Raw genomic sequence first — 12186 nt, forward strand, 5'->3', positions numbered from 1 at the left:
GGTAACCCGCTTCCCGGCTTCAAGCTGGACCGGAGGAGCTCTCCTTTGCCCGCAGACGCTGGCCCTGAGGAACTGGTACCCTGGCGGTGGCGGTGTTCCTCCTTAATGGTTGGACTGTTGCCTTCAATCGGGACTTGGTTGTTGGGGGAGCTACGTCCCCTTCACTGACGGATTCGGCAAATTATGGCGACTCCTAGCCTTGCCGGGGTCCGAGAGGCCCCTGCCCTGGTGCTGACTGTCCCTTGCACGCTGCTCCAGACCGCCGGGTCACCACCCGTCCGCGGTCCTTCCAGGAACTCCCGAACAGTCACTCCTCTGGACAGTCACCGCCGTTGCTGACCTTGCTGACCCTGTCCTGCACACAGCTGGACTCACTTCAGGCTTTCTTTCAGTCACCTTTCACCTTCCCTTACTCCTTCTTCTACTTAACTCCACTTTCACTTCCTTAGCTCATCTTAGCTGTTTACTCCTTTCCGTCCCTAGCTTAACTCCTTGTTTACTCCTTCCACTTCCTCCTCCTAAACTGAACTGCTGGTTCTTCCCGCCTCCAGAGCTGTGAACTCCTCGGTGGGCGGAGCCAACCGCCTGGCCCACCCCCTGGTGTGAACATCAGCCTCTGGAGGAAGGCAACAAGGATTTTGGTTTAGCTTTGGTGTTCCTAACTGGGGTGTAGGGTGTGTTGGTGCAATGACCTGTGACCCCTGGCTTGCCCAGGGCGTCACATTCCCCCTTAGCAAAATGCAGACCGTCCGCGGGCTGCCCGTCCAACACCGGTTTTATTTTTCTGCAAAATATAACATTGTAAACGGTAATATATACATTTTTAATAATTCTTCCCATAACGGGAGGCACATTTCTTAAACGTTGCATAACGGTTTACGGTTACGGTTTCCGCTCTCTCCCACCCAAGCAACCTGGCCCTGATGCTGCCCCTAAAGCCCAGGCAGCACCCCTTGACCCACAGTCCAGCACACGGTACCCGAGCGGGATCTGTCCTTCCCCTCCAGAGGGTAGCCACCAGTTCCTTTGGTGGCTGGGCTCCAGCCTGCTCCGCTGAGGGCCCTCCCTCCAACCTGCCTCTCCGGAGGCGGCATTGCGGAAAACGGTAACGGCAAACAACTTATTTACAAGCCACTTAACGTTTGTGGTTGCCCTGCAAGTTCACGGGCTTGTCCATGGATAGTTCCCATGCAAACCAACTTTTTAAACGGTCCCCACGGGGACAACGGTGCCGGCTCCGGCCGGTTGCAAATCAAGCAGACAATCAGGTGAAGTACACGGTAATCATCGTATCATCAGCAGAACTTTCAAACAAACTTTTAAACATGAATCCACACAACTCAGTGGTGGTCCCAACGGGGACTGCTGCAGCGGGCATCCGCTGCCCTACTCCGGACTTTCAGGCTCAGGTGCTCCTTCCAAGGGAGGGGGCGCGGCGCTCACTCGGGACTCTTGGCTGCCCGTTAACTTAGCGTCCAGCGCGAACCACCCCCGCTCCCCACAGTTCCGGGTGTATTGCACGATGTCGCCCGGCATCAGGTTGCGGCCTGGATGCTCTTCAGGCAGGTGGGCATTCACGTCCCGCCGGGCTATAAACACTTCGGCCTCCAGGCCCGGTTCATAAATAAACCCATAGCCCCGGCGGACATCAAACCGCCTCACCTGCCCCTCGTACAACGGGCCCCGGACACGGAACGTGGCCTGGCGGAGGTTCTCCTTCTCCCTTATCGCTCTGGCCACCAGCTCAGCCTTCTTCCGTTCCCTTTCAGCGATCTCCAGGCCCAACGGTACCGGCTCCCTATCCCAATACGGCGCTGCTGCGAGCTCCGGCGCACGGGTCGGGCCCCGCGGGACATTCTGGACGTTGCCCACTGTCAGGAATCTGGGCGGCGTGTCCCGCGGTGTCTTGGCCTTGGGCGCTGCCTTACAGCAACAACCCGGCGCTACCTCAGCCGAGGTGTGGGGGATGGGCGTAGGGGCTTTCCGCTGCTGGGCCTTCGGCTCGGAGCGGGTCATCGGCTCCGGCTCGGGGGACTTTTTAGGGGATGCCTCCGGTTCAACCTTCGGAATCTTCCACGGCAACACCTCCGGTTTACTACGGGCTCCGGCTACAGGTTGGCCCACCTGGGCGGGGACGCTGGGTGTTGCTACCGGTTGCGGTGGTAGCAGGCCTAATGGAGGTGTCACGGCCTCCGGGACGGGTGGCGAGGGAGGCAGCGGGGGGAGAGGGCTTGGACCGGGTCCCTCAGCCGCAGCGACCGGTCCCTCGGGGACATAGGGGCGTGGGTCACTCACCCTCCCTTTCTCCGCTTCCTCCTCGCGTCTCCGCACGGTTGCTATAACATCCGCCATGTCGGCCTCCCACTCCTCCATGAGGAGCTGCATCTTCACCTGCAGCCGTTGGTAGAGCTGCGCGGTCCGGATCTCCACCCATGCCGCGGTTCCAGGCGCGGGGGCTACGGTGTCGCGGAACGGCATCCACATGGTGACTTCTACTTCTTCTTCCAGGAACGGTATGTCTGCAGAGTCCTGGCGTCCCTGCTTTTATAGCTGCAGCTACATGCAGCCAGCCGCCATCGCGTCCCCCTTAGCTCTTTTCGGCCACTCCTCTCTCGGGGCGGGGTTTTGGCCTTCGCGCCTCTGCTACTCGAGAAGACGCTCGAGCGGGAACTTTTCGCGCCAAAGATGGAGACTTCTGAAATTTTTCAGCCGGATACCTCCGGCGGTAACAAGGCGCACCTCTACCAAACGGCAGAGCGGTAAGATCCTGTTCGTGACGCCAAGTTGTCGCGGGCGGGGAGGAGGGTGTCAGCACACTACGCTCACCCCCTTCTGCTCGGGTCCGGCGGCTGCTGCTCAGTGGTGGCTCGAGCTGTAGGCCGGATCCCGGGGGTTCTCGAGCGGCACTCCTCGCCCGTGAGTGAAAGGGATTTGTTGGGTGTGGGGATTGTTTATTGTCCGTGACGCCACCCACGGTTGTGGTGATTTCACCACCGCTGCTCAATATGGGGATCCCGGGGATGGTGATGCGGAGCAGCCAGGTGTTGTGTTGCCCCTCCGTGGGTAGGGGTTGGTGATCCCGGGGCCCGGTGATGAGATGGGTGATGCATGGCCTGGTGGGCGCAGGGACGCGGGGGCAGTGCTGTGCCTTGCGGCACTGTGGTACTCACTCAGCCTGAGACGTTGACACAGTTTTACGGTAAACCACACGGCTGGAAAGACGGTTCCCACGGACGGCTGCACTTGCTCTCCCAGTAGGTAACGGTGATGTCCCTTTGACCTGCACCTAATGGTTCTGTGTTGGTAGCGATGGATCCCCACCGGTAACCCGCTCCCCGGCTTCAAGCTGGACCGGAGGAGCTCTCCTTTGCCCGCAGACGCTGGCCCTGAGGAACTGGTGCCCTGGCGGTGTTCCTCCTTAATGGTTGGACTGTTGCCTTCAATCGGGACTTGGTTGTTGGGGGAGCTACGTCCCCTTCACTGACGGATTCGGCAAATTATGGCGACTCCTAGCCTTGCCGGGGTCCGAGAGGCCCCTGCCCTGGTGCTGACTGTCCCTTGCACGCTGCTCCAGACCGCCGGGTCACCACCCGTCCGCGGTCCTTCCAGGAACTCCCGAACAGTCACTCCTCTGGACAGTCACCGCCGTTGCTGACCTTGCTGACCCTGTCCTGCACACAGCTGGACTCACTTCAGGCTTTCTTTCAGTCACCTTTCACCTTCCCTTACTCCTTCTTCTACTTCACTCCACTTTCACTTCCTTAGCTCATCTTAGCTGTTTACTCCTTTCCGTCCCTAGCTTAACTCCTTGTTTACTCCTTCCACTTCCTCCTCCTAAACTGAACTGCTGGTTCTTCCCGCCTCCAGAGCTGTGAACTTCTCGGTGGGCGGAGCCAACCGCCTGGCCCACCCCCTGGTGTGAACATTAGCCTCTGGAGGAAGGCAACAAGGATTTTGGTTTAGCTTTGGTGTTCCTAACTGGGGTGTAGGGTGTGTTGGTGCAATGACCTGTGACCCCTGGCTTGCCCAGGGCGTCACACATGTCCTATAAGTCTCCTCACACTTGCATTTCAAGTCATGTGTAACCCTTTTTTGTAGAGAGTAACTATATTTACATGGAATACATGAAATAATTCAGGGAAGATACCTCTTGCTCATTTAATAACTTTGACAGTTTCCTTTTTCTTCTCACTCACCTCTCAAAGGCAATGTTCTTGGTATCTAACTGAGTAGTGACCACAGGGGCTGTCAGGCGACTCATGGCCTGTTCTTCGGTGGGCTGCACAGCAGCCAGCAGAACTTCATGGTCCTGGGAACCTAAAGTCAGAGTTTCAGAGAAGACAACTCTCCGGTCATGGTCAATTTCCATTACCACGGCGCTGGTGTCTGTGGATATAGTTAGGTCTAGATTCAGAAACAGCATATAAAATGCAATAGTGTCATGGACATCAGGGGCGGACATATAATTGGTGTAAGAGTAAAGGGGGCTTTACACGCTACGATATAGTTAATGTTTTGTCGTCGGGGTTAAGTTGTTAGTGACGCACATCCGGCGTCATTAACGATATCGCAGCGTGTGACACTGACCAGCGACCTCAAAAATTGTGAAAATCGTTCACCATGGAGAGGTCATCCCAAACTCTAAAATCAGTAAGGGTTGTTTATCCAGGTGGTTCATCGCTCCTGCGGCAGCACACATCGCTGTGTGTGACACTGCAGGAGCGAGGAACGTCTCCTTACCTGCCGCCGGCTACAATGCGGAAGGAAGGAGGTGGGCGGGATGTTACGTCCTGCTCACCTCCGCCCCTCCACTTTGATTGGCTGGCCGCTTAGTGGCGTTGCGGTGACGTCGCTGTGATGCCGAACGTCCCTCCCCCTTGAAGGAGGGATTGTTCGGCAGTCACAGCGACGCCGCCGACCAGGTAAGTATGTGTGACGCTGCTGTAGCGATAATGTTCGCTACGGCAGCGATCACAAACAATCGCATGCGCGACGGGGGCGGGTACTTACACGCTTGCTATCGCTACAAATTGCTAGCGATATCGCTACCGTGTAAAGCCCCCTTAAGGGCCCAAGAAGCAAGGGAGCCCAAATCTATGTCCAAAACAGCAAGCAGCTTCAATCATAGACACATTAATGGGCTGCAAACTGTTCTTGGACAGGGGCCCTTTTTTGCCTGTGTACGCCACTGATGAACATATAAGGTTCTAGGATTCCTCACCTTGTCCCCTGAAGATAAAACTACGGTTCCCTCGTTGCCAGGTCATGTGATCAAACCCAAGTAGTGTTGTGTCCACGCGCAGGTTCTGCCCACTTTTCCAAACCTTGTATGTATCACTAGGGCAGATCTTTGAGACCAGAGGCACTATGGAAATGTTAAAAAGAGCAGAGTTGGAAATTTTCCAGAAATCTAAAATTTGCTTGGTTATGCAGATATGTTGCATTTTTGTCAATTTTTTTCAGTGTTTTTTTCTGAATGATTTTCTAGTATCAGCAATGCAAATGAGATTCCTGAAGTCCCATGTACAGGTTTGTTATTTTTTCTTTGCAGATTTAAATCTTCAGCATGTCAATTTGTTTAGTGTTTTTGCTGCAGATTTCACCCATACTAATATGTGAGGAAAAATCCAGAACAAAAGCACGTGGCTTTAACACAGCGACTTTCCTGGCAACGCATTAGGATTTGCAGCAGAATTTCCTGAACATGTGCATATATAGTACCATTCATCAGGTCCTGTCATGTATATTGAAAGCAGAGATTTCAATCTACAAATCAATATTTAAGTTCAGACTACTTCTTTTATTTACCTCCAGAGCAGATAAAGGAAAGAAAGTTGCCTCTCTGTTGTGTAGTTCCTGATTTCTGTGTTTCCTGCTGAACCCCAGTGAAGATGACAATATTGTCTTTAAATAGTTATACAGTTTTACAGATGCTCAATTTAAAGGGAACCTGTCACCACTTTTTTGTCCTATAAGCTGCGGCCACCACCACTAGGCTCTTATATACAGCATTCTTACATGCTGTATATAAGAGCCCGGCTGGGAGTATAACATAAAAAACACTTTATAATACTTACCTAATGGTCGCGCGGTGGGCCTAATGGGCATCTCCGTTGTCCGGTGCGGGCGCCTCCCCTTTCGGCCATCTTCGTCCTTTTTCTGAAGTCTATGTGCATGACGCGGCTATGTCATACACACTCGCCGGTCCTGCGCAGGCGCACTATAATACTTTGATTTTCCCTGCTCAGGGCAGATCAAAGTGCGCCTGCTCAGGACCTGAATGCCGGCGAGTGTGTATGATGTCGGACCCGTCATGCACCGCGGCTAGAGAAAGGGATCAAAGATAGCCAAAAGATGCGGCGCCGGGAACTGGACAACAGAGAGACCAATAAGGCCCACCGCGCGACCGTTAGGTAAGTATTATAAAGTGTTTTTTATGTTATACTCGCGTCTTGGGCTCTTATATACAGCATGTTAGAATGATGTATATAAGAGCATAGTGGTGGTGGTCGCAGCTTATAGGCCAAAAAACTGGTGACAGGTTCCCTTTAACAGACCCAATCGCTGTCAGCTTTACTTTAAGTAGCCCAGATGGGTGAAGGAAAATTTGTTTATTCATTAACCAGGTGCACGACTTTGGAAGAGAGAGAAAAAGTGGTCCAGAATCGGTGAAGGTTTATGTGAGCAGGACAACTCTTAAAGTCATTGGAACCCGTCAAGTATTTCAAGCCAAAGACGCTTTAGGAAACTGTTATTTTATTTCCTGAAGCATCTGTTATGTCGTTTTTTTCGGTCGCTTTCTGATAGTTTTTCCAACAACTTGGGCCACGTTTTTGGAGGGTTTTCCCATCCTTTTGGTCCTGTGTTTCTTACTATTGTTTTCCAGTTGTATTTGTCACTTTAATGAAACTGAAAATGCCCCTAAAGATGTCTTGGCATCGTCAAGCTTTTCCATTGATTTGTATTGTAAAGCATACAGCGTCTTTTGAGTAGAAAACATCTGAAAAATGGACATGTCACTTCTTTTAACCGCTTGGCGTCTTTGAAAACCTAGTGCGGTAAAAGACGTTCAAAAGCTTGAACATATACACAGCAAATAAGTCGTTTTTAAATAAGAATACATATGTTCTTTATTTTGGGGATTTATCTGATTTCAGGCGTTTTTTTTTCTGGTGGAATCTGCATGAAAAAAAGACATTGTGTGCACATGCCCAAACAGCGGCGATTGCAGGAGGTGCTTAGAAGCAAAATTGTTGACTTTTTGCACCCCAGTCACCTAGATTGACTGGTCTCTCCAATAGATGGAGATATCTATCAATAAAGGTGAGGAGGAGAGGATAGTAAAGCCTGCTTTCTCTGAAACACCCCAACATTTCAGAGAAAATATACATGTCTGAGATAATGGAGCCAGTATTTGATTTAGGCTATGTTCACATGTCCTGTAGTCATCTGTGAGAACGGATCCATTGGGAAACTGATGTCTGCAGGATCCGTTTTTTTTACATTGTAGTCTATGACAACGGATCCATTAACAAATTGCTATTTAGCCATCCATTTGTAACGGATCTGTTGTTTTCTTAACGGATCCATTACAAATGGACAATAACTAGCAATCCATTAACGGATCTCTTGTCTATAGACTCCACATGTTAAAAACGGATCTGGCCGACATCCATTATTTAACAACAGACAAAAAAGTTGTGTTTCCACAACTTTTTTGCAAACTGATCTCTAATGGATCCATGATAACAGATGACTACAGGACATGTGAACCCAGCCTTATGCTGCATGTGGTTTGGACAGTATGAATCAGCTGATAGGTTCCCTTTAGCGCTCGTTCAGACAAATGTATTATTCAGACGTGCTTAGTCCGAATAAAAATCAGACAGCACACAAATCATTGGAATTCAATAGGGCTGTTCAGATGGCAGCGCTTGTAAGTATCTTTAGTATATTGTGGAATCACTTAAAGGAGTTGTCCATTAATAGGAGAACCCCTTCTGATTCTACAGGTTTCCCTCAGGTATAATAATAAAGCCTATACTCACCTCCCGTACCAGAACCGTTCCAGCGGTGCTGCGACTGACAGTACCCGGAATCACGTGGAGTTGTGAGGTCAATAAGAGCCGGCTTCTTTTTCCCCGCCAACAGACCACAAGAGTTAATCAACAGGAAATGAATGCTGCAGATGCGCTCACGTTCTGCTGATTGCTTGTCTGGTCTGAAGGAGGAGAGAGAGTAGCCAGCACTGAGTGGAAATGGGGCTTGCATGACCTCACAACCCCACGTAAGCCACAACATCGCTAGAACGGTGCTGGCACGGGAGGTGAGTATATGCTTTAATATTTTACCGGTAGCAAACATGTTGAATTAGAAGTGGTTGTCCTAGTAGTGGACAACCCCTTTAAAGTCTAAAGCCTGCTTTACACGGTACAATCTATCGTGCAATTTCACGATCGATCGTACCCGCCCACGTCGTTTGTGCGCCACGGGCAATTAGTTGCCCGTGGCGCACAAAGTCGTTAAGCCCCGTCACACGTACTTACCTGCTGTGCGACGTCGCTGTGGGCGGCGAACATCCTCTTCCTGAAGGGGGAGGGACGTTCGGCGTCACAGTGACTTCACACAGCGGCCGGCCAATAGAAGCGGAGGGGCGGAGATGAGCGTGACGTAAACATCCCGCCCACCTCCTTCCTTCCGCATTGCCGGCGGGTGCCAAAGACGGAGGTAAGCTGCTGTTCATCGTTCCCGGAGTGTCACACGGAGCGGCGTGTGCTACCCCGAGAACGATGAGCAACTGGCGCCATTTTAATTAAACGAGATTATGAAACCGAGCGACGAGTACACGACTCACGATTTGTGAGCGATACTGCGTCGCTCGGAGGTGTCACACAGCCCGACGTCGCAAGCGATGCCGGATGTGCGTCACAAAAACCGTGACCCCGACGATCTATCGCACGATAGATTGTCTCGTGTAAAGCAAAAAATAAAAATAATAGGATCCCATATGGAACATCCCTATTTCATCCAATTTTTACAGATACATTGCCATTATTAACCTACGAACTTTATTTTAAAACATTGATGTAGAAATGCAGGAGTCACACAGAGGTAATATACAGACACAATATGCCAATATGCAAGATAATAATTTGAGTTTTCTGGATGAAAATGTAACAACTTTTCATAGGCTTGCCTGACCCTGGCCTTCAAGGGAATCCGTTATCAGGTTTTTGCCACCATTAGGTGAGACGTTTTGAATTTGCCCTGAATACATAGTTTTAGTGTTGTAAACTTGGACTCCATTTTGCTATGAACTAAGCAACTAAATGTAAATTCCATCCTTTGTTCTTTGTAGGGATCTTGTCAAGTTTACTCCTGGAATCTGATGCTTCACAACTGCATCAACACCAGTGCACTTCCAGGCTAATTTACATTAAGCTTAAAGGGAATATGTCACCCCCTTTGACTGTGTTAAGCTATTACTATGGGCATACAGGTAATAAGGTGGTGAAAGTAGTCTTACCTGTATGCCTCATAGTAAATGCCTTGTTCCACAAATATTACTTTAGATCGCTATATGCAAATTAGCCTACCAGGCTATTGGGCGGTTGCTTCCCTGTTAGAAATTCCCACCTCCATGCGTCATTATCCTTCCTGTCACCTCTTCTCAGCGTCACAGTGTCACAGCTGGTAAATCCCGTGCGTGCGCAGTAGAGTGTTCTCAGCCTGCGTTCATTCACCCTTCAGTGTATTTACTGCACATGCACTGGGGAGTCAGCTCCACTTCCGTTAACGGTGCGCTGTTCTAAGTTGTCCTCCCAACTTCCTGTCTGCAAAGTCGCCCAGGTATCTGTGTGTGTGTGTGTATGTCTGTCTACATGCCCGCCCGCAGGCGGGAAGTCGGAAGGACAACTTAGAAATAACGGAATTGGAGCTGACTCACCAGCGCATGCGTAGAAGATTCAATGGGGGGGGTGAATGAACGCAAGTTGAAGAACACTACTGTGCATGTACGGGATCTGCCAGGTGTGACTGTGACGCTGAGAGGAGGTGACAGGAAGGACAATGAAGCAAGGAAGGATTTCTTACAAGGAAGCAACCTCCCAGTAGCCAAAGCACAACACCCTGGTAGGCTAATTTGCATATAGTGATCTAAAGTACTAAACAAAAAAAGATCACAAAGCCAAAGACTTCTCAGCAGCCCCTCGTAATATTTGTGGAACAAGGCATCTACTATGAGGCATACAGGTAAGATTACTTTCAACATCTAATACCTATATGGCCATAGTAATAACTTAGAACGGTCAAAGGGGGTGACAGATTCCCTTTAAAAGTTACATTTTTCAGACCATTGAATAACTACAAAACTAGTGTAATTTCTCATTGTTCTACAAGGACCTACACGGTCATACCACTAGCTTCAGTGGTAACTTTCTTCTGTCAGGTTCCCTATAAATTCATTCTGGCACTATTTCTGGTGTCCATGCAAGGTATCCATTTTCGTAATTTTAGCCAAAAATGATGCACAAGTAAAAATGTCATTGTATTTTAATACTCACCCCAACTGGTAAACTCCCATTTCATTTCTACATAAAAATCCTGCGCCTGAAACAAAAAAAGGAAAGAGACAATAGTTTTCGTTCGGCCATGTAACATTTACCTACCAGGGTGTACTCAAGGATATAATTTTCACATGAGGAAGGTTGCAAACGCCAAAAGTCTCTCTATAAACTTTGCAGACACAGAAATACCAACAGGACAGAATTTAACTGATGTTAAGAACTACTAGAGTTTGCATTAAGCAAATATTTTAATAGGACTAAGTAATTATTTATTACAGCATTTCCACCACTGAATTATTCATTGAAACTCCATCCGTCAGAGGACATTTACAGTCGTGTGTTGTCGTCGGTCAGTAGATATGAATGTCTTTACATTGCTTAGTTTGGAACTTGAATGAAGAAATGTTTGCTTCAAGGCAAAATTTTGACATTTACAGTTGCAATCAAAGTTATTCTCATAAATAAGCAAAATCAGTAAATAAATACCAAAAAAATCACTGGCAATGGAATATTGCGGCAGGTGTGAATGAGTAAAGCCCGCTTTACACGCTGCAATGTATCTTTCAATGTGTCGGCGGGGTCATGTCGTAAGTGACGCACATCCGGCATTGTAAGGTACATTGTAGTGTGTGACAGGTACGTGCGATTGCGATTGAACGAAAATCCGTTCATCGCATGCACGTCGTCTATTCCTCATGAATTGAACGTCAGGTTGTTTGATGTTCCCGAGGCAGCACACATCGCAGTGTGTGACACCCCGGGAACATTGAACAGAGCTTAACTGCGTCCTGCGGCTCCCGGCCAGTAATGCGGAAGGAAGGAGGCGGGCGGGATGTTTACGTCCTGCTCATCTCCGCCCATCCGCTTCTATTGGCCGGCTGCCGCGTGACATCGATGTGACGCCGAACATCCCTCCCACTCCAGGAAGTGGACGTTCGCCGCCCACAGCGAGGTCGTATGGACGGGTAAATACGTGTGATGGGGATTAATCATTTGTGCAGCACGTTCAACAAATTGAATATACGATATCGTATGTGATATCGTAAGGTGTAAAGCAGGCTTAATAGTCAAACCCAAAATCAAATGTCAAGTTAATATACACTAGGAAAGTTAGCGGAACCAAGGTCGATGTTCAAAGATGCCTGTTTGTAAACACCGGTGTCCTTATCTCAATACTCAGATTACAAACAGAGAGTAGCGGTCACGATTCCGTTGTGCAAAACATTCTGTATTGCTCTGCCATGCTCTCCTGCAGAGGCGGTATATGTTGCCTATGGTGCAGAGCGTTTTGCAGGATGAATGCTCTGCTGGTTGTTTCACAGCGCTGGGTTTCACGCTGGTCCTGGGTGGAGCCTCACAGGTGCTTCTTATTCTCGGTGATTGTTCTACTTCTTTAGGGAGCGTGTTAGCTCAGGATGCCGCCAGTCGTACTTCCTGTTTACATTTGTGCTGTTGGCTCCAATGGTACTCAGTGTTCAAGTCTTGGTCTCTCGACTCCGGACTGCTGTTTACCCATCTCTGCCTGCCCTCCCCTGTTTCTGTTCTGACATCCCGACTTCTGACCTCAGACTTCCTCCTGACCGCGACCTCGCTTGCTCCCTATATCTTGTATATACTTTCC

At 49.5% G+C, this 12186-nt stretch overlaps 1 protein-coding gene across 2 annotated transcripts in view; it reads right to left on the reverse strand.

The window, feature by feature from the left end:
• ANKRD13B (ankyrin repeat domain 13B) overlaps positions 1 to 12186 on the reverse strand; it is a 337586-nt gene that overhangs the window by 51606 nt on the left and 273794 nt on the right. For both annotated transcript variants that reach the window (XM_075335244.1, XM_075335243.1), the window contains exons 4-6: positions 10563 to 10608; positions 5222 to 5365; positions 4197 to 4386 (exon numbers count right to left, since the gene is read on the reverse strand). In XM_075335244.1, the coding sequence (XP_075191359.1) occupies positions 4197 to 4386; positions 5222 to 5365; positions 10563 to 10608 (380 nt within the window). The remainder of the gene's footprint in view (positions 1 to 4196; positions 4387 to 5221; positions 5366 to 10562; positions 10609 to 12186) is intronic.

The sequence above is a fragment of the Anomaloglossus baeobatrachus genome, chromosome 2 (assembly GCF_048569485.1).
Source record: "Anomaloglossus baeobatrachus isolate aAnoBae1 chromosome 2, aAnoBae1.hap1, whole genome shotgun sequence".
NCBI classification, from domain to species: domain Eukaryota; kingdom Metazoa; phylum Chordata; class Amphibia; order Anura; family Aromobatidae; genus Anomaloglossus; species Anomaloglossus baeobatrachus.